At 38.5% G+C, this 22,790-nt stretch overlaps 1 protein-coding gene across 1 annotated transcript; it reads left to right on the forward strand.

Annotated features, from left to right (window-relative positions):
* The first annotated feature begins 3 nt into the window (after positions 1 to 3).
* On the forward strand, positions 4 to 22,246 carry METTL14 (methyltransferase 14, N6-adenosine-methyltransferase non-catalytic subunit). Its single transcript, XM_075751028.1, has 11 exons — positions 4 to 200; positions 550 to 638; positions 1,369 to 1,456; positions 6,306 to 6,386; positions 6,785 to 6,872; positions 9,281 to 9,371; positions 10,961 to 11,102; positions 13,520 to 13,612; positions 14,987 to 15,103; positions 17,782 to 17,992; positions 20,800 to 22,246. Exons 1-11 carry the CDS (start codon positions 135 to 137, stop codon positions 21,111 to 21,113), a joined length of 1,380 nt encoding a protein of 459 aa, XP_075607143.1. The 5' UTR covers positions 4 to 134; the 3' UTR covers positions 21,114 to 22,246.
* The last annotated feature ends 544 nt before the right edge of the window (positions 22,247 to 22,790 follow it).

The following is a 22,790-nucleotide window of genomic DNA, read 5'->3' on the forward strand; positions in this document are numbered from 1 at the left end:
GGCCTGCACTGCCCGCAGCCAACATGGCCGACCCGTCACGCGGCCGCCGCAGCCGCCCCATTGGAAGAGGGGACGGAAGTGACGCACCAGCGGGAGCCCGGTGAAGCGGGGTGGCGGACGCCGGCTGCGCGGCGATGAACAGCCGCCTGCAGGAGATCAGGGAGCGGCAGAAACTCCGGCGGCAGCTTTTGGCGCAGCAGGTAACGGGGCGGGGAGCGGCGAGGCCGCTCCCCGCCAGGCCGGGGCCCGCCGGCGGGCGCTCGAGCGTGTGGGCCCCGCCCTTTCCTCGCGGGGAGGGGGCAGCGGGCGCGCGCCGCCTCAGGTGCAACGGTTGTGCTAACGGCGGCGGGGGAGGGGGCGGCCTTTGTGGCGGCCGTTCGGTGGTAACGCCAGAGAGCGGCCCTGCTGCTGGGCGAGGGTGTCTGGCGGGCCTGGCTGGTAGGAGGGTGAGTCACGTTTAAAGAGTGGCCCTTTGGCTTCCTGGTTGTTACTGTTTGGGGGGTTAATCGGTGGTAACTGTGGCTTGAATTCGTCTTGCCTGTTGTTCAGTTAGGAGCTGAAAACGCCGACAGTATCGGCGCCGTGCTGAACAGTAAAGATGAGCAGCGGGAGATCGCTGAAACCAGAGAGACGTGTAGGTCAGTACCGGTGTATGATTTCTGTTAGAAATTGAGGGGGTTGATAATAATACCAGACTTTGAAATAGGATGCGATTGCCCTCCAAAGAACAAAATAAAATCTTACAGTTTGTTTAAAAGCCATACAACTCAGTGAAAGAAAATGCTTTAATTATTCAAATTTGAACCTCGAATAAGGTGAGTAGGGTTTAGTCGTTTGTTTCTAATAGCAGTTTGGAAATCAAGGCTGACTCTTCCTTTCTACGTTAAAAAGTTACTGTGGAGCAAAACCGAGGTGCGAATTGAGAGTATGCCATCTGCATTGTCCTAGGGCCTTTCTGCTTTTGCTAAGAGCAGTTACAGGGCAATTCAGTTTAAAAGTTCTTATGGAACAGTAGACATGTCTAGGGCGGGGTAGCTAGTGCTCATTAATTGTCACGTGTAACAGTAATTTTCTTGTGTCAGCAGGTTTAATTTTGTAGGTGCACTGATTAGGTTAAAATAAGCTATTCCTTTTAGAACAGAAAAATGGGGAAGCTGGGAACCTGTGTTCAGGAGTCCTATCCTTAAGAAGTTGTGCTGATCTCAATTATACTGAGAGAGGAACAACAACTCATATGTGACGTTTCAAAATAATTTCAAATTTGTAACGGAAACATGTAGTCAAGGCAGATTATCAGAGCTTTCGGAAATGTTCTCTCTCGAGAGAGAAACTGTTCTATATGAGGATTTTTTTTTTTTATGTTTTTAGGGCTGCTTATGATACTTCCGCACCAAATGCAAAACGCAAATACCCAGACGAGGGAGAAGCTGATGAGGAAGAGATTGAAGAATATAAGGTAATAGAAAAAGGAAAAAAATTACTCCTCTTCTGGTGTTCATGTGTCTCTGAGGGATTTATAGGTGTGTGTGTGTATAAATGAATGCAATGTGTATAGATACTTTAAAATATATGCCCCTTACTGGTATCTCCCTTGTCTTCTACTGCAAAGATCTAAGAGAGGGGACATAGATACTTAGTGATTCTCTTCAGACATGGCTTAGGTGCATTGAACTGTACATTCACCTGAACCTAATGTTTGGAGACTTAATTTAGTGCGGCTTCTAGGAGGTGGTAGGCTTAGGTGGTAGTGCTCACAGGGAATGGCAGTGTGCCATGGCTGGCTGGCTGGTGTGGGAAGAAGTGTGTGCGAGCTTGGATACACAAAAAAAATAATTTTGACCAGTATTTCTTTGTGTCAGAAGAAAAGGTTGCGTTTAGCAAGAGGTGCAGGTCATTGGATGAGATACAGGGAGATTGAGAGTGTCTTCCAACGTGCCTGTTAAGCGCAAAGGAATGCGGTTCTGGATGAATGGAAGAAAAGAGGGACTCTAAGGGAATGGAAGTAGGAGGTTTGGTTTGGGGTATGCTTTAAGCATCGAGATTATCCAGGGAAGGTTCAGTTTAAAAAACCCAAACAGAATGCCTCCATGGTCTCTGAAGAACGAGTGGTCACCAAACTGTCATGCCCTTCATTCTTCAAATGCGCATCCAAGAGCATTGTCCAAGATGAGTGGTAGAGAAAGGAGATTGAGCAAAGGCATGATTATGATGCGATACAGCTGTGTTTCTGATTTGCTTTGTGATCTTGTTGCAGCATATATTCTCCCTTTTTTTTCCCTTGTCCTAATAACCTTGCTTCTCAGGATCAAGGTCAGTACATTTATGAAATCTGCTGTTCTCTTGGATGCCTAAAAATAATAATGTTTGAAATATGACGCCTTGGTAGTTGTAGATTTGTGTTCAGGTTTATAAATCTTTCTGTAAGAATGTCTATTTTTCTTCTATCTTACTGAAACAAAAAGTTGATGTATAACAGGTCATTTTTGATGACTAATTTTTAAAGTATCTGTAAGTGGATGGACATTCTTTTTAACATGCTAAGTGTTAGTCTGTACATCTTTTTTAGCAAACTAGTTAAGTCACCATCTCAAAGGGTTTTACGGCGTTATTGGGTCTGGCTGAGACAGAGTTAATTTCCTCATAGCACTATGCTGCGTATTGGTAGCTCGCAAGGTGTTGGTAACACCCCAGTGTTCTGGCTACTATGAGCTGTGCTGGCACAGCACAGGCTGTCTCTCCAACATTGCCTCCTCACCAGTAGGCTGCGGGGGGCAAGATCGTGGGAGGGGACACAGCCAGGACAGCTGACCCCAGCTGACCAAAGGGATGTTCCATACCATATCACATCTGCTCAGCAATAAGAGCTAAGGGGGGTCATTAGTTATTTACAGCGTTTGTCTTCTGGAGCAACTGCTACGCATACCGAAGCCCTGCTTCCTGGGAAGTGGCTGCACATCGCCTGCTGATGGGAAGTAGAGATAAATCTTTTGGGGTTTTTTTTTCCTTTGTTGCCACACATGGCCTTGTGCTTTTGCTTTATTAAACTGCCTTTATCTAGACCCATGAGGTTTTTTCCATCTTACTTTTTTCCCCATTCTGTCCAGCTGAGGAGGGGAGTGATAGAGCAGCTTGGTGGGCACCTGGTGTCCAGCCAAGGTCAACCCACCACAAGAGTACCCCCACTATTTGTGAAGTGGGGTTTTATGCTCACATTAGTGATCAGTTAATATCAGTTTATTTTACTTCTTCACCAAGTATGTGGTTAAACAACTAATCTTTTTTCTGTGATGTATATATGGATAAGTCACTTCAGTCGGCAAAGCATGTTAATCTTATCAACGTTTTCTTTGTTAGCATGAAGAAGACCTAACCTGAGGTGGGCAGTGACCACTTGCAAGTGGCCAGACTCTTGCTATATTGTTGAAGAGTATTTTAATACTAGCTCAGACCACCTTCAGCTGAGCAGATGAATAGATTTAAGAAACTTGAAACCCCTAAGTAGAATGTCTGTAGTGGAGTCATCAGCTGTTTTCTGCAGACATTGGTAATTCCCTATTGGCAAGGAGATAAGAACTTAGTAAAATCCCATCTGTATTGATGTAATTTGTTCCTTAGTAGTTTGAGCCTGTTTAAATTTAGTCTTGTAATATGAACTGCTACAAAAATCTAGATCCTTATGGTATCAAGCCCTATTGGATTGTATCTAATACTCCTTAGACAAAAGTAATAATAGACTTAGCTGTTAGAGTTGCAGACAAATATTGCAAGTTTGACAGCTTTGTTAAGAAAATTAGAGGTAAGTGCTTCTGATGTAAAGTGACTCGTATGTCTCTAAAACCTTGACTTGCAGTGTTGGGTTCTATGTGATGGTATTTGTTAATCCTTCTGAAGTGATTTAAAATGTTTGTGCCCTGACTTCAGATTTAGTGGAAATGAATGTGTCTTCAAACCTCAACTGCTCTAGCTGGAGCCTGAGCATCTAGCTGTAATTGCTGGTAGAGATGGGTTACTGTGAAGATACATTGTTGTTACTGCCGTGCAGTGTAATGGCGCAAGGTCTGCAGGGCTAGAGTGTGTGGATGTGGGCGTGGAACCTTTAAACAAATGTAGTTGGGTGTTTTAGAGGATTTCTGACAGTTTCTAGTGTTCCAAATGGAAAGTGAAGTGAGCTGATGACACCTGAATGCCTTACACTGACGTTTTGAGAGGAGGCCGAACAGTGACATTGAAGTTTTCATTACATGGGGGAAGTGTGAGAGCAGTTTTTGAAATTAAAGATGAAGTATGTTAATCTTCTCAGCCATTTAGGAACATCTGATGCAAAAAAGCGATGTTTTTTTATTTTTTGGTTTTGGGATTTTGTTTGCGTTGTGGGTTTTTTTTGTAAATAAGTGTAAATTTATAGTGATGGTTCATAATAAACATCAGGCTAATATGAAAATAAAGGGCAGCAAGGCTGCTTGTTAAGCTTCCAGCTGGCTTGACTTCTGTTTGGAGCCTGACTCTGCATTGCAAACCATAGAGGTGGGAGATATGGGAATAGGTGCATTATTGGTAAAAATGAATTATGGATATTTTAAGGTCAGAAGGTTGAACTGTGATTTTGAAGAACTTCTACAATACTCTTGTTTTTGTGGAACTCTAACAGTTCTGTACTAGAACCTAGTTTTTCATTCTGTCTCTATTTTAATTGTACTTTTCCTGTTGAAAATTGGTGGTGTGGACTTTTTGTTGTGGTCACAAGACTTTTTTTCTAAATAACTTAAGAAGGCATGAAGAGAACTGGGATGACTCAGAAGTAGGTATCTAACAAGTACTTAGCATCAGCAGGCTAAAATTTAGAGGAAGATGAAAGAGGGGAAATGGATGTAAGCTTATGATGGCATAAGCAGTTTTTAGTAAAACTCAAGCTTTCAGCTTTTTTTTTTTTTTTCCCTGAATAACACTTGCTGCTGCTTGTCTGCCATTCGTTCTTTTTCCTTGTAAACACAGTTGCTGTTTCTGATAGTAGTCTTTCTCTTTTTGGCCTGGTTAAGCAAATAAAAAAGACTATGTCTATCTAAGTTCTTCACCTGAATAATGGGGACAGGGAATCAGTGACCTATGAATCACAGCAGGCATTTCAGATGTTGGTTCAAAGCTCCAGTTTGGAAAGAGCACAGAGCTTGTTTTAAGACTTCAACAGCTAGAGGAATCGAAATAGAACACTTAATTTTCTGCATTTAGACAGCTTATGTAGCATAGGGTAAATGCAGCAGTAATAGCCTTGTCTCTGCATTTTTTGACTCAAGATGTGTGGTGAGGGGGAGAAGTTGAGTTCTTCTATGAGAAAACTGGTTCTCCATCTTTCCTTTTATTTCAGTGTGTTAAAATATCTTTTTTAATATTTCAGCCTTGAGATTGCTTTTCTCCTCACATGAAACGCTATATTAAGTGATTAAGATTTCTGTTGTAATCAATAATGTATGGAAGAGCATATGCATCCTACTAAAATATAGTAGATGATATTATTTAGCGGTTCTTCAGTTTTATTTATATATAATATATATACTGAATTGTTTCAGGATCAGTGGGAAAACAGTGACATGAAGAAGTGAGTCTCTTTTTTGTTTCTGTTCTCTCAGAGTTCTGTGTTGGATGTTCAGAGTATTTCAGTGTGACAGATCTCTGAATTCCAGAAATCTGATGAACGAACAGTTGGTGACACACTGACTGTGGGGAAAAAAATTGTAATACAATTCCTGTTTTCTGTAAATTTTGAGACTATAGAGTTGGAATTTTAAAGTTACTTTTAAGGATAGTCCAAATGAAATACTCATTTGTACCATGTGCTGTTTCTCCAAAGTGTGGACTTTAACAGATTTATATAGAGAAGATGGTTTCAGCTGCTGAGATTGGAATGTACAAGATGATTGAGTGGATATAAATGTTCAAAGGTTCTACTACAGAACAACTTCAGCAAAATATATAACTTGCTTTAGTCTAAAGAATGAATTTCAAAAGTTCTGCACCTTGTAAAGCATTACCTGCACTGTCAGGGTCTTGAAATGAAGGGTTTCTTATTTTATTCTTTTTTCAGAGGTCTCTCCCACTACTGTTGTCCTTATTAATGAGAGAGGCAGACCTTTTTGGGAATAGGTAATTTTCTTTCCCCCTCCAAAACTGGAGTTGGAACCGTTCATGATCTGCTGTTTTAGGAGACTTCTATTTGTAGACAGCCCACTTCTTTCCTTAAGAAGCAGAATCATAATGAGGAGAGAAACAGCACGATCTTGCACGCTTGTAATATCTGCTTTATTTCCAAGGATGAAGTAGAGCTGCAGCAAGATGAAGAGAATCTGCCTTATGAAGAAGAGATTTACAAAGATTCCAGTACCTTTCTTAAGGTGAGCTGCTTTTGCAATTAGACATTTCGTCAAAGCTGGTAAGTTGTGTTAAACTATTTCTGCAATTGATGGTATTTGAAATAAAACTTTAAAGGTTGAAGTAATTGACTGGAATTTACAAGTACAGAAGTTTCCTGTGAAAGATGGAACTGTAACTAGTGTTTACATTGATCTGACTAAAGATCTGGGTCAACTTATAATGAGCTGTAGCAATGGCAGGCCTGATTTAGAACTAAAACCACGGCAGCCTTGACTAGCGTGGCTTGTAAAGGCACACTGAAAAGAAAAAAATAAAAATCTGTTACTTTGTCATTTATCAGACTGACATATGTAGAGAGTGTGTGTGTATGTCCAGTAACCTCCCTGTTGCTCTTGCTGAACTCCCTTTTGTTTTCCAGGGTACTCAGAGCTTAAATCCACACAATGATTACTGTCAGCACTTTGTGGATACGGGACACAGACCCCAGAACTTCATCAGAGATGTTGGTATGTCATACCATTTTATTTGATAGCACTTCTTTTTTTTCCCCCCTTTTTAATTCCTTACAGTTAACTGGGAAATGTGGATACGTATGTACTTGATAGTTTTGTCACTCTGTGTGCATACATATTAATATATAAATTTATATGAATGATTTTATTTTTAATAATTATTACCAAGGCTGCTCTTAATCTTGGCTTTATTTGAAAGTATTTAACCAGGAAGATTTTTTCAGAACTAAGGTCTTTTGGTTCCAGAAAATAGATGAGTCTAGTACGCAGACTTGAAACCTTAGAAAGTTTGAATAACTAGCTTATAGTTCAGCTGTTTCCTGGACCATATTGCTTCCAAGAATGCATGTAGCATGTAAAGTATGGAAAATACTTGTATTTAAGTCAGTGAGCAATATGGATAATATTTACCAGCTAAATTATGTAACTGCTGACAACTCATTAGAAGGCCCAGTGTTTTATGGCGTTTAGATGATGTTATTTAAGTTTACGTTCATCCAGCCATCACTGAACTTGTTATTGAAATCTTACTTTATTGGGCCTGAATTTAATCTTTCTAAAATTAAGGTACAGTTTGGTTCTGTTGCCCAGAATGGGTGCCTGGTAGTTATTTGGGTTTTCTGTAACAGTTCTCTGTATTTTATCAAGTTTAAGATTGTCAGGGCAAGTGTGTTGTGTTGGTGATGCCAGCCTAAAGAGATTTTGTTTGCCTATTGAGGCAGTTTGTTTGTTTCTTCTCTGTTTTGTGAATGCCTCTGTGAAACACATCTGGACGTTTAATATGAAAAACAGGCTGTTTTGAGTCAATTATGTCTTCACTTCACCTGGGCTTCACAGTTATGTACTTGAAATAGTTATACATTGTTCTTTGAAATAAGATGAGTATGAAGAAATAGCAGTCCATCTTATTTACTATGACTTCTCTTCCCAATTCTTTATGCAGCAGAGATAGGGCATGTTGTTATACGAGTATTAATACGGAAGTGAACATGTCAGCAGCGGTTAGTCTAGACCCTTTATTAGAGAGATGTATGTCAAGTTGCATGTTGGTTAGCATACGTTTTCTACTTGATGATCAAAACTCTGCTTAGGTTTTATTTTGTAGTTGAACATGACCCTACAAAAAGCTGTAGCAACGTAGTGGTTCCAGAACAGTTATTTCTTTTTTGATGTTGCTGTTGGGAGAGACCTGTGGGATTTGTTTTGGCTTACAACTTAAGTCAGCTTGATTGCAGATTTTTTTACCTCTGTTATTTAGCTGCTGATAACGGACTTCCATTTCTGCTAGTTAGGAATATTTGTCATGCAGTGGAAATAAGAACATCATAGTGGTGTTCCTAAGATGTTATGTATTTAAGGAAAAGAATGGAAATAACTTTTGAGTGGTTTATGCACGTGTAATAAGGTTAGATACCAAGAACTTTGCTTTTATCAGGGCGATGCTAGGGTTGGGAGTTCAGAAGTTTAAATTAAAATAAGGAGAGGGATGAAGAGTTGTGGGGTTTTTGAGGTTGGGTGGTCCCCCCGCTCCCCATGGATTAGGACCATTTAAAGTTGTAAATTTAAATGAACATGAAACTTTTTAAATAACTCCTACTAAAGGTGAACTGATACTGTTTGGAAGACAGGAAGGATACCTTTTTGGTTTGTGCCGAGACTACTGCTAGCAATAACAAAAACATACTGTTTCTACTTACTTTTTTGAAAGGGGAATGTAATATCCTGAAAAGTTTGCTGGTGTTTTTTGGTGTGGTGTTTTTTGTTTGTGGTTTGGTTTTTTTTAGCTTGCTGCAGAGAACCTAATTAGGGTTCTCTCTTCTGCATTCTGTACGTATGAAAGGTTTGAAAATTAACATCACAAAGCTAAGAACCCAGTAAATAAATACACATATATTCAAATCTTCATGACTGACACCAGAATACCAAATCTCAATATAAGGGTTCCCTAAGGGAACCAGCTACAACCCAGTTGCCACCTTAGAAATAGTATCCAAAGGTTAAATAAGAGTATTCTGTAAATGTGTTAATTAGATCTTAATACAAACTTACAGATGGGAGGGATGACAAAATAACTTTCTGTCACCATTCTGGCACTTCTAGTTTAAATGGAAGATTGTTTCCTTCTGATAAAAGGAATTGTGAACTCCTGATGACTGTAGTGCTCTAAAGAAGATCAGAGCATAGACACTGCATTCAGTAACAGCCGTAATTAACTTGGTGAAGAGAGGAGGCTTTTGTGAAGTACCCAACAAAAAGCTGCTTTGAAGGGTTTGGTTTGTTCTAACAAAAATTAAAATGAGGCTAAGTATTAACATTTGGACCTATCGGAATACTGGACAATGCTTAATTGATGCAGATTTACTCTCTAAGTAGTTGTTAACTTCATGTTTTCTTCTTCTTAGGCTTAGCAGATAGGTTTGAAGAATATCCAAAACTTAGAGAGCTCATCAGATTGAAGGATGAGCTGATATCTAAATCTAACACTCCTCCCATGTAAGTGTTCTTGTGGAAAATGCCTTTCTTCTCCAGACCTGTTTGAAGTTAGCTGTCTGCTTTGCTAATCTTTATCTTTAGCACCTGTTCAGAATTTACATTTTCTAATTTTGTTTGTATATACAAATTAATCAATTGAAACTTCAGAAGAATAAAACCAGTTTGGTTCTGCTAGTTTAAGCTAGATATTTAATATAGTATATAAACTAGATTTTCTTTCCAGTGTGTGATTATTTATAGTATCTAAAGCTTTGGGTTTTAAGACAGAACTGTCAACTGATTGGGCTGCAGGCTTTAATTTGGGAACTAAAAGGATATCATATGATCATGAATCTCATGATATCATGCAGTTTACAATAACGAGAAAAGCTTTAAAAAATTGGCCTCTTAATATAACCTTAGTTGTTCTTGTAACAGCTCTCTTCTGAGGCAGCTATTATCTTAGTATCCATTAATCAGATGTCACTTCATAGTTTAAGACGAAAAGTTTAGGCTGGCTGGAAGTGATTTGTCCTATTAACTCTGAATAACCTCTGAGTTTTTGCTGCCTGTTAGGCACATTATAAGCATGCAGCATGTTACTCCCAGGAATTTGAACCTATCTGGATGTGAACCTAATGCTTCTAATATATCATAGTCCTAATCTGTACCAAGTAAAATAGCATTATTTCATGATAGTCACGTGAAAAACTCTGAAATAGTTGTCTGCACAACTGAGTTACAAACTGCAAAACTCAACTTGCTATTTTGAAGTTAGATGTGTTTTGGCATTCTTAGCCTTAAAGCACAGAAGGGGGGAAAAAATAGTAGTCAGATGCTGCCTTCTGATAACACCAAATATGCTTACAGAATAACAATCTCTTCCAGACATTTTCTTAGGAAGGGGAGGTGGTGGTCTGCTAATCAGGTTTTTTTAAGGTTAAAGGTATTGAGGGGAGGGCAGTGTAATTTTTTTGATAGTGATACAGCAGGGAGTGGTGGGCAGGTGTGGAGGCCAGTCGTAAGAGTGTGTTTGAGTGTGTATTTAATACAATCAGTGTGTGCGGGGAATTATGCTTTTGTTATAGGGAGAAATACATTTCATATAGAGAAATACATTACTACTTGAAAAGTAACCACATTCAGAATCTTCTGAACATAACGTGTAATAAATGGCAGTTCTAAAAATATGCCGCTTTCCCAAAGTGAAGCAAAATGGAAGTCTGTTAGCCAGGCAGTGAGTGTTTGCTTCTTAAATGTTGATGTTTTCTCCTACATAGCTCATGAATGTACAAAAAGTTCAGTGATTCTCTACCAGATATTGTTGTACAGTCTGTGTGGGCATCTTTTTCTGCTTGCTAAATTAGGACCCTAAAAACTGTTTATTGAGAGAAAGACTACTTTTAAAAAAAAAAAAAAAAAATGCACCGCATCCCACCTAGGTTAAGTGAGAATATGTTATGCACCTCCTCTGGATTTAGTGCATTTGAGCTATATGAACTACACAGGAGACCTTGCTCTTAACTGGCCACACAAGTGCTGTGTGGAGTATAATTTTCAAACCACTATTATAACTTGTGCAAGCAATTTGTCGTCTTGTGTTTAAACAGGTACTTACAAGCGGACTTGGAAGCTTTTGATATTAGGGAACTGAAGTCCAAATTTGATGTGATTCTCCTGGAACCACCTCTGGAAGAATACTACCGAGAGACTGGCATTACTGCCAATGAAAAATGCTGGACCTGGGATGATGTAAGTATTTTTCTTGGTGTGAAAATGATTTCATACATGTATTTAAGCAAATAATTTGAGGATTTAATTTTGTATCAAAATGTTTGAGATGTGTTTTAAGGAAAAAGGGGAACTAAGCTTTATATTGCATGCATGCCTACGCTATTTGTGTTAAAAGACTTTTCCGAGGAGTTTAATGAATCAAATACACCTTTTTGTTCTTTCTGAGCCTGGTTGAAAACTTAAATCTAGTAGTAGTGGGTTTTCTCCCCACAAATTCCATGAATTTTTGCTTCTGATTGGTTTTTGTTCTTGAAATTCAGAATATCCACTGTAAGTATTCCCTTGTTTCTTGAAATTCTCAGATTTTTAAGGTATGCTTTATAATATGCTGGATACACTGATAATCTAGTCAAAAGAGTAGATGAGTGTGCTTCACTGACATACTTCCTTTCTCCGAAGTATTGGTTGGATAGGAAATTTTAACAGTCAAACTAGTTGTAATCCTGAGAAGTCTAACAAAAATAGATAAACCTTACTTGTGGATTTTTCCTCTTGTATTTATGTATACCCTTGCTGCTTAGTCACATCAAAGGTATTTTTTTTAAGCCATGTTGATTTCTGACCCCTTTTTGGGAACAAGAAGAAATCTTAATGTGCAAGATGTGATCTTTGAGATCACTGTTGGTGCTCTTGCTCTGTTGTGCTGTAGAAAATGTTGAGAGAATTGAGTTAGAGAAAAGATGTTGAAGTTCTTTCTGTAGTAATTCATATAGATGCTTGTGAAGGAGGAAACACTCAAGATGCATTGATAAGTAACTCCAATCTGTATCTTTCCTCTTTCAATAAAGTCAGTTCTGGAAAAGCATGGTGAGGGCTGGAGGCTATGGAGTGCTGGGTGTCATCAAGCATAACAATTTGATGACACAAAGCCTGCTGCCAAGTTGCCCTGTCCTTCAAGATTGAACTAGAGAATTTCTTCACTTGGGCATTGAATAAAAAAAACTTGTAAACCTCATGTCAAATAGTGATAAATTGCCTCTACTCTATATATCTACACTTCACTCATTGGAAGAAAAAAAAAAACAAAACCCACAACAAAAAAACCCAAACAAAAACCCAATCCAAAAAAAGCACCCAAACAACCCCCACCCTCACAACAAAACAGACAATCTGTAGTAGAGAGGAATAGCTGATTAAATACATGTTTGCATAACCATGTCAGGAATTCTTAGGTTGAGGCATATAGGTGGGAATACGCAACTAATGACTACCTATTATTTAGAGGCCCTGTTTAAAAGGTACGCAGGACCACGTCTTCATTAGCAGCAAATTTGTCATAATATGAGTGAATCAGTAGATTGAAGCAGTTGTTGGTGAGATTTTCTTATCTGTGTTCTGTGCAGTTTGGAGGAGGGGGATGATGGTGTTACTTTAATTAGTTTGTCCTTAGGCTGAAACCTGCACATGCATAACTTCAGAAATGAGTCAGACTAAAGGATCATGAGAACAAAATAAAATTCAATCCACCTTTAAGGAACGGATTTGAAAACAAATGCATTCATGCCTGTGATAGGAGACTAGATAACTACACATTATGGAATAGGTAGGTTCTGTGTTAGCCATTCTGTTACATCAGGCAAAAATGGTGCCTGGCAATGTTTCCCAGAGAAAAAAACGTTCTGTTGTAACAGGAAAAGCTAGAAGTGTTGAAGGCAGGAGTCATCCTCTTAGTTGGGAGTTACATCCTCTTAGGATGGCTTCTACTGCATTATTTTTCTTCACAATGGCACTGAATGATGCTTGATTTGATGTGTTAGCAAGTTACAGATGAATCTTTTCAACTTATAATGAGTAACAGATGCTTTGCGTCTGAAGTTATTTCATCCTGAATGTTAGTCATTTGTCATTGTTGAACCACTGTCCTGATAAATTCTTGCTGCTTTTTTCTTGAAAGTGAAAATGGAGAGAATGTCTTCCTATATAGTAATAGGAATTAAGCTGGTCTTTTTAAATAATGTGTCTTCACAAGCTTCACATAAGCACTATTGCTCTGTTATTAAATCTTTTTGCTACCAGTGGAATGTTAAAATGAAGCAGAGGTTTAGGGGAAAAAAATAAAATCATGTGGGTTGTACTAGTCTTTAAGTCTAGAATTTTCTATACAGATAGAATTTCTGTTAAAAGGAATAATTAAGCTGGTCATCAGCTGTGTTGAAAACATGCACTTGTGTACTGATAAGGTAACTTTTACAACATACTTACTGGAAAACAACTTTAAGAGGATGGCTGTGAATGGTATATGGACTAACATCTTTAATGAAAGTGCTTTCTAATGGTTTCTGTGATAGTGCTTTAACCACTTACTAAGTATTCTTCCTGATACAATTGGTGATTTATATTTAATTCAGAAACACTTGTACTACTATTATTATTAGATCATGAAATTGGAAATTGAAGAAATTGCAGCCCCAAGGTCATTTGTGTTTCTATGGTGCGGTTCAGGAGAGGGTCTGGATCTTGGCCGAGTGGTAAGATGATGTTTTAATTCAATTTATCAGGGACAGGCTTAAGAGTTATTTTTGTCGTTGACTTTTTCCGTATAGAATTCTCAACTGTAATTGCTGAGAGATGTTTTGTTACTGTGGTAGAGGATATATAATTTTAAGTGGATTAAATAAATTTAAGTGGATCTGGTATTAACTGTTTAGATACTGTTATTTTCCATCTGAGTTGCTGTGATTATGCGAGGAAGCATAATTCTATAGGGTCTAGAGAGCTGTACTACTGTCTTGGTTTTGGTGTATGCACCTTGCCATAGGAGCAGGTTACCATGTTGAGTGCATTTACAACATTTTTTTTTTTGTAACAGAAGCCTTAATAGTTTTCTGCCAGAAACATTCATGCTAGTAGAAAGGTGCTACTGTTTCATAAGTGAGATTAAAATTGTGTGTGTAGCACCACTTATTTTCAGAAAAGATCTGGAGTTTAAGTGGGTTTACTCTTAGTGAGCTCTACAAAGTTTTACTTCCCTGTAAGATCTTGGAGTTTTGGAGTAATGTTCCTGTATGCCAGGGTAGCACTGCTTGCATTGGGCATGGTGGAATAAGAATTTATTTGGAGCGGTGCCTTCTGTTAAAACAATATGGCATCTGTTAAAGGGTAACATGTGGTTACTAATCTGTTTGCTTTATCTGCTTTTCATTCTGAGATTGGTTAAAGTAGCTCTTTCAGATAGATTGATTTTGGTCATAGACATATTCACAGCGGCCGGACAGTTCTTGAACACAGCAATAGCCAAATGAGCTTGAGTCTCTAGTGCCCAATTTCCGCCCTTTCCAAGGCAACAGGAGTTAAGGATTAAAAAGTCATTTAAATTTGTTGTTTTGGGTTTTTTTGGTGATGGTGTTTATTTGGTGCGTTTTTTGGGGGTTTTTAACAGATACAGGAAAAACCACAAAATAGTAGCAATGGCTTTGGCTATTTTTCTTCTCATTTTTTAGAATTTTACATTGCTGTGAAAAACTATCAGAGTGCGGGTATTAGTGGAGACAGGGCCGAAGCAGCTGATCACTATGTTCAGACAGGTTCTGATTAAATTTGTCACTAGGTAAAAACAAGCGCAGAGTTTCACAGGGAATTTGTGTGGTGGTTAGATATTTAAAAGCAAAAAAAAAAAAAAAAGGGGTGTGTGTGTGATACCTAGACAAGTCAATGTGCACATAAGCATTTTGGGGGGGGACAAAACATAGTACAGTCATGCCAGTAAACTGTTTCATTCATTTGTGACAAATTTATCTTTCAGCTATGCTTTAAGAAAAGTCAAATACCTCTATGAGTGTTTAGTTTAAGTTACTTAAGTTGTTGGTGTAGTGTGAACTGTTTTATCTGTCTATAATATTTAGTGTCTACGCAAGTGGGGTTACAGAAGATGTGAGGATATTTGTTGGATTAAAACAAATAAGAACAATCCTGGAAAGACCAAGACTCTAGACCCTAAGGCTGTTTTCCAAAGAACCAAGGTAAAGGTTTGGCTCAATTTCTCCTCTGTTCCCCTCCTGTCTCTTCACGCTAATGAAATACGTGGTGCTCCATGGCAGTTGGTGACATGCTTTCAGGAAAGCAAACATGAGGACTTCAGAGTTCTGTTCTGCAAAGTACATTATATGGAAATAAACACGTTTATAGAATGAGCGATGAACTTCTGTCCCCTCCTTGACTTTAGGCAGTGAGAGGTATAGAAGCTTCATCTACATTTAACACTGCTTGGTAAATTTCTGTTTTAGTCCTCTAAATGTGATACTCATTGGAGCCTTGTTGAAATGCAGGTAGCTGAGGAGGGTTCATAGATTGATGGAACAAGAATGAAATCCTGAGAGGGAAGATAGAAATGGAATAGAAAATGTTACCATATGTTGCAATGTTTTTGACTTCTGGATTGTTTCGGGTATAGGTGAACTTCTGTGTAAAACACAAGCTCCTTGCCAGCAAGTTTTCTCCTGTAATCTGGAAAAGGAACACCTTTTGAATGGAACTAAACTTAGCAGTAGAATTTGACTAAATTTAATGTCAAAAGAAATCTTTTAAGTGTTCGTTATTTTTTATGACTACATCTATTTGTAACTCTGGAAGACTGGCTAATGTTTCTAAATACTCATGTGCAGATAAGTGCCCAGGGCTTGAACCAGATAGAGGACTGTTAGGGACTATAGCTCAGTCAGCATCTCCTGGCTTCCTGAGGATGACTGTAATGCACAAGTGATAGAATTGGTCAGCTTGGTTTAAATTAAACAATTTCTTAGGGATGTGTTATGGAGGATGTGTATCTAAGAAGGTGTAGAGAAAAAAAAGTATTCTGATTTAAGAGACTCAAATGTATGTTATTTAAAAACTTAGACAAATGTAGATAGGATTAATAAAGAATTTTTGGGGTATATGTGGGGGTGACTGGCAGTTTTATTGATTAGAGGGTTGGCTGACAATTTAATAATTTAATGTCATTAACCTCAGGACTCATTCCATGTTCATTAATCATTTGTTAGTATTAAGCATCCTCAACTGTCTCAGATTTGCTATTTTGATTTGCTGTTTTTTAGAAGTATAAACTTCCCTTTAAGATATCTGTAATCTTTCTCTGAGTTGCATTTACATTAATCTGAAGTTTGTTTGAAAGTGTGTTGTATTAGTTACAAATATTTATAGGTATAAATATTATGTGTTTATTGCATATAGTATTACAAATATGTGCAGCTTGCTCATGAGGGAGAGGTTAAAACTAACACAGGAAGATGTGGGGGGGACTTTATGTCTTTGTTTAACGGAGGAGAATAGTTTCTGGTATTAGAGAATTTCTCTGTTTATCGAGCAAGGGTTGGGCTGAGGTCACTATTTATAATAAACATTGAAAATTGAGCTAGCTTATTCTGGCTAAATAAATAGTCTGTTGTGCAAGATGTATTTACCAATGATTGCAACAGCAAATGCTATCCTATTCAGTTTAGTTCAGGCATCTCTCTAGGTGGATGCTTTATGCTGTGCAACCTGCTATAGAATCTGAGGTACTAATGAATCATGTTCCATGTGTTACGAAGATAAAATATTTTGGATAGTTCTTCTAAAGACTAGATTTACGAGACTTTGCTTGATGGGTAATTTGCTTAGTAGTATTCTGTGTTTTTATTTAGTTAAATTCAAGGTCTGAAAACCCTGTAGCTTGGGTGCAGTTGACCAACTGCGTAGATTTGATAGGTCACCTATTCTGCCTTTGATATTTATTCACTAACTCTTAAAATCCTTGCCAAAAATCTGAAAATGATTACATACTCTTGTCTGCAACTTTTCTTGGAGCCATCTGGTGGCGCTTAGTGAATCAATGTTGTATGATACTGGGGAAATTGCTCATCTGAGCTTAATACTGTCAGAAACAGAGCTCTGAAATGATTATGTAGAACCCTCTTTTCATCCTGCACCAATTATGGTGATTCCTCATTCATAGATTCTATGTACCAGTCACTTAAATTGATATACAGTGTTCTAGAGGAAAGGAAAGCAGTGCATATTACAGTTAAAGAACATTTTTAATGCTGATGGGGTTGACTGAGAGTACCTTGACAGTTCGATAGTGGTTTTACTTTTTTTGATGCAGTGATATCTTCTAGAAAGGAATCTGAGAGTGAAGGCTGCTTTTGTAATGGGTATAATATGAAAAAGTACATCTTGTTTTCACTGACTGGCTGTTACATGACTGAGAAATTTCAAAATAATTCATATGAATAAAGTTAGGATCAGGATGCTGATACAAGTATTAACCATAATTAATAACTATTCCCTTACTCTTGCCATCACCTTGTACTCCCTTTATTTGTGGTGATTTCTCAGCCTTTCCAACTTAGAGCTTTAACTTTGCTGTAATTGAAGAAGTCCAAATATCTTTTCTTGGCCTCTATTTGAGTTTTACCACTTCATAATGTAGTTTATCAAGCTGAATAGCTTAAAGTACTCTGTGTTGTTTTCAAAAAGCTCTTTTGGTAGCTCCAGCTCATTCTGGGCTTCTAGTTCATGCTTCAGACTTCTCTGTATGAGAGTAGGATCTACTCTGCCTAGAATTTCCTTCTCTCCTTTGTGCTGAAACCACGGAGGTCTGTGCTGTAGTGGTATGTTCAGCATGTGACAGGTACTCTTCTGTGTTGTGTGTGTGTAGGAGCACTGCCTCATGGGCATTAAAGGAACTGTGCGTCGCAGTACAGATGGTGACTTCATCCATGCTAACGTTGATATTGACCTAATCATCACAGAAGAGCCTGAAATTGGAAACATAGAAAAACCTGTAGAGATTTTTCACATCATCGAGCATTTCTGCCTTGGACGACGACGTCTTCATCTTTTTGGAAGGGACAGTACAATTCGACCAGGTAACGGTTACGTTTATTTTTGTCAAATAGTTAAATTTTCATTTACTTTTAAGTCATCTGAGGCCACTTGATGGGTTCTGATGGAAGCTGAGACAGTAATGGTTAATCCTAATGCATGATGCCAAGACTTGCACCAGCTGAATAACTACGTATTTCTGCGAATAACCCCTTTACCCCGCTGTGGGACTATGATACCACAGCAAGCCAGATGAGCTTTCTTGGTGACTTCTCCATAGTGGAAATCTAGTCAGGAATGAGAAAATCTACTGGATGGAGAAATTTCCCAGATTTCCTGCCCTCCCATTCACATAGCTAACCAACCTAATGCTCAGCAGCAGAGGGATTGTGGCATCCCTTGATGGTTCTCCCAACACTGGGACACAGCAAAATGACTTCTGCTCTAGTTAATGTTCTGTCCCTCGTGATCAAATAGCAGAAAATTGTGCTAGAACTAAAGATCTCATGTGTATTTTCTTAGCAATAATGTCTATCTTGAGGTGAATCCCTCAGCCAGTGTTGCAGGAGCATCATATAGAACCCTACTTACAGGGTAATTACAGTTAGGTTATAATTTCTATTATTATTATGTTTGGGAGCAAGACCAAGTCACAAATGTGGTTTAACACTGCTTACAGTTAAGTTTTGTTTTATATTCATTTTTAGAAGTAAATTGCTCAAACAGTAGGATCTTTATGCTTTTGTTTTCTACGTGTTATCTAATTGAAGATAAATGCTGAAATTGTTCAATATTCTACTGGAATACTGAAATGGACAAATTCTATTTAATTAAGTTCATATTCTGAATATTTCCTTTCTATTAACTTTTTATTTTTTGATTTAACAGTGGTGTAAACTGCACACTAGGTCTAAAAATTGAAATGTGTCTATCATGTGCAAGACAGAGTAGCAGAATTTGCTGCTTGTAAAATTCATTTCAGTGTCCTGAAGAGGTTTCCAGACATACATCATAGGTCAGACAGTAGATCTCAAGGAGACACATTTTTGGTTTATGTGAATATCTGTCAGTCACAAACCAACATTGTTGGGAAAGTCTATGACAACTATCAATTCTAGCAATTTTTTCAGAAGAAAGTTTTCTGTTAACCAATATTTTTTGCCTGTTCATGTATTCAATTCATCAGTGAGTATAACAAAGTTCAGTTGAGATTTTTTTTCAAGTGCCATGTGTTTACACTTCTCTGAAGCGTGATTTCTTTCTCTAAACTGATTTTTAAATTCCTGTGAGCTGGGTCCTGTTGCCAATATCTGAAGACCCAGGAGAATACAGACTAGAAGAATAAAGTCTATTTTGACACCTTTTTAGACTTTTGTATCTGTTGTCAGTGACGTTTGTGTCCTAAAGCCTAATGTGAAATACAATTCAACAGTCCTATTTTTTTCAACTACCAACGAATGCTTGAATTGACAGACTTTATACTTCATGTTATGGCTGGTGTAGTCATACTTCACCTACTGATGGATACTGTGAGAGTTGGTCTCTGAACAGTTTGTGGTAACAGCACCCCCTTTTCAAAGTTAGTTGGGGGGGGGTGGTGAGGCAAGTGCTGTACTTGCCTGACATTTCTTTTGCAGTTTTATGTAACCCTGTTTTCCCCTAAATAGAGGTTAATAGTTTGGATGCCAGAAGAGAAATGGATACAAGTCCATCCAGGGCCTGATTTGCTACATGTGAATGCTAATATTTACAATATAAAAAAAATGTTGCTTATTCTCTTACTGCAGTTGGAATAGGATGTGTATCAGTATACAAACTGCAAGCAGTAAGTTACCTAAATAAATTTCAAGGTGTTTGGCTATTCCTATTCTTTGACTGGCCTTTGGCTTGAATTTTAATGATGAAGTCAGTCTTAAGTCTGATTACTGGGGGGGGGTGTGTGTGTGTGTAAGGGGGCTGTTTTCTTTTATAGAAAGACTTTGTTCAGGTAAATGATACGTAAATTCCCAGGGTAAAGAGAACAGTGTTAAAGAACTGATCTTCAGGTGTTTTATTCATAATTAAGCATGTTCTTGAGATTACTGACCTACATTTTTCTTCATTAATATATGATACGACTGAAAATTAAATTCCCACTGACATTTTTAAGTGGTCTAAGCCCCATTTTAGGTCTGAATGCTACTTTAGCTCATAATAGAAATAGAAACATGCTTGGTTTAAATGTCTGCCTGCCTTGATTCATTTGGTGAAGCTGAAGTGCCCAGTGAATGTTTATGCATAAACAGGTTAATTTAACTCTAAGCTCTATTTTCATATCATATTTTCATATTCAGCAGAATGGTTATTTTCTTGTGTTTTCAGATGTGTGCTTCCAACATGCTGTGCTCTTGGCTGTACAGTCACAACTGGTTTCTGGAGACAAAATTACCTAATTCAAGTTTAAATGCTTTTTAAAAAGGGGAGAAGGAGGAGGATGTTATTTTTAAATTAGATTAATTTACCGATCTGGTTTAGTCAGGTCCTAGAGGGGCTGTAAAACGTTGTTGTGGTGTAAGACCAAGTACGAAGGAGAGGGAAGGGGTCTTGTGAAACCAGAGCATGAATGTTCCCATAGCATATGTAATTAAAAGGGGAAGGCGGGGAGGAAGTCCCGAGAAATATCAAACTAAAATCAAACTTTTCACAACTCTGGCTTTCCCAGAGGTGACCTTTTAATTCTGTTCAATACAGGTGACGTGCAGTTAAGTGTCTGTCCCTATCACTTGAGCATTCATTTACTAGGAAAAAGACAATTATGGCCTTGAAGCGTGAAGTTTGTTCTTGCTTTTGTGACTCTGGTTTCGTTCCCTAGGTTGGCTGACTGTAGGACCCACCCTCACAAACAGCAATTTCAATGCAGAAACGTATTCTTCGTACTTCACAGCTCCAAATTCCCACCTGACTGGCTGTACCGAAGAGATTGAGAGACTTCGGCCCAAGTCACCACCACCTAAGTCCAAGTCTGACCGGGGAGGTGGTGCTCCGAGGGGAGGAGGAAGAGGAGGGACTTCAGCAGGCCGAGGAGAAAGGGGCAGAGAGAGAAACAGAACTAACTTTCGGGGTGAGAGGGGTGGCTTCCGAGGGGGACGTGGAGGTACCCATAGAGGAGGCTTCCCCACCCGCTGATGATTGCTAAGTAATTGCTTCTTCTCCTGGTCCTATGCCTCCTCTTTGAATCTTTTTCTTAGTCTTTTTTTTTTTTCTAAAGCGAATTATTCTGGGGACTCAAGCTAGATAACTTTTTAAATTGTTTTTGGTGCAAGCAGTTACAGATAGTCTGCCTTCCAGTGACCGGCCTGGCACATCACCTCACCTGGCAGGTAGGTCCTGCACCTGACAGCACTAAACTCAGCCTCCTGACAGCTGCTCTTTGTCAAAGCAGAGAGCACTATCTCTTCAAACCACGGACAGGATTGAAGTGGAGATACTTGCTCTTCCATTACGAAACTTGCAAGTTGGTGGGCTTTATTAACTGTCACTTTCTCAAAAACATGGATTTCTCTTCCTTCTTTGGGGGTTCAGGTTTGGGCTGATACGTGGGTTAGTATGATGGAGTGGGCATGAAATGCGGTTCTGAACGGTATGGCCATAGCAGACTTACTCTCTTATTCGTGGAAGAAAAAATGCTGTGTCTATTTTGACACCTATTTTAACTTCTCTGAAGCCAAGGAGCAAATTGAATAAATAGAATTCTATTTTTTTTCTTACTTGGTTTAAATTTCCCGAATTATTCCCGGGAATAGGGAACAAGTTTATTTTTCATTTGTGGTGTATATGTGCCCACTCTTCGTGTCTGTAGTAGGGAGAGTGGTAATTCTGTGCAGTAATGTAATTACTGCAGAGTGGTAATTCTGTGCAATACGGAGATCGTATTGGAAGTGTGGGGCAACGTTGTAAGAGTGAGTGCTTTCTGAAGCTTACCACCTGGGTAATGAGGGAGCAGTAATAAAGCTGAGTGGTTTGCTTTGCTCATGGACGTTGTGTGCATTGGGACTAAGACTGCTGGCGATCAGCTCCAGAGTACAGCGTGAGAAGGCGGTGATTCACTTTGGTATGTACAACATATTTTTAGCAAAACCACAACTCTGAGCTTCTTGGTCAATACTTGGTAGACTGAACAAACCTGACTGAAGTCTCAAAAACTTAGGTGTTGGAAAATTGACTTCTGAGTCTCATGTTTCTCAATTGAAGCCTAGCTTTTAAATGTGTCCTGTAAAGTAGTGGATTATTAAACTTGTTTATCAAAGCTAATGTCAAAACATTTTTCTTAATATTTTGTGGGTTTGTTCTCCTCAAGGTTTTAGAATTACTAAGTTTTACTGTGGTTTCCTCCCTACTGTTGTAAACCAGCAGACAGTAACTTCTGGTACATGAAACAGATTTTTAGGGTCTGGTCAACTTTTACAGCCTTGCTAGTGTGCCTAGTAAGGGACCACTGAAGCACAAATGCAACTCCCCTATCCATGCATCCTGAAGAGTGGCAGGATTTGTGGGAGGGGGTGTTTTAAGGGTAGTGCCGACTTGACTGTCAGTGAAGTCTGCCAAGGACTGCTTGGAACAGCATTTGATAGAAGTTACCTGCCACAGTAAAAAAACTTTTTCCTGATTTTAGCTCTAATTGTGTTCTTTCTCAAGAAGTAAATGCTAGAGACAATTAACCTTAGGATGATTGCTTTTGTGCCAGTGACAAATCTTTTTTTTTTCCCCCTCAATTAGTAAAAATGTTAATTCCCATTTCTCCTTTTTAATTAATGTCCATAGCTGAGTTACATAGGCTGCTCTTAACATAGGAGACTCAAAAAT

Source organism: Balearica regulorum, chromosome 4 (assembly GCF_011004875.1).
Source record: "Balearica regulorum gibbericeps isolate bBalReg1 chromosome 4, bBalReg1.pri, whole genome shotgun sequence".
NCBI lineage: Eukaryota > Metazoa > Chordata > Aves > Gruiformes > Gruidae > Balearica > Balearica regulorum.

Coding starts and splice junctions, on each gene's coding strand:
- METTL14 (XM_075751028.1), top strand. CDS start 135: ATGAACAGCCGCCTGCAGGAGATCAGGGAGCGGCAGAAACTCCGGCGG. Junction 639..1,368: donor GAAACCAGAGAGACGTGTAG/GTCAGTACCGGT, acceptor TTATGTTTTTAG/GGCTGCTTATGATACTTCCG. Junction 1,457..6,305: donor AAGAGATTGAAGAATATAAG/GTAATAGAAAAA, acceptor TTTATTTCCAAG/GATGAAGTAGAGCTGCAGCA.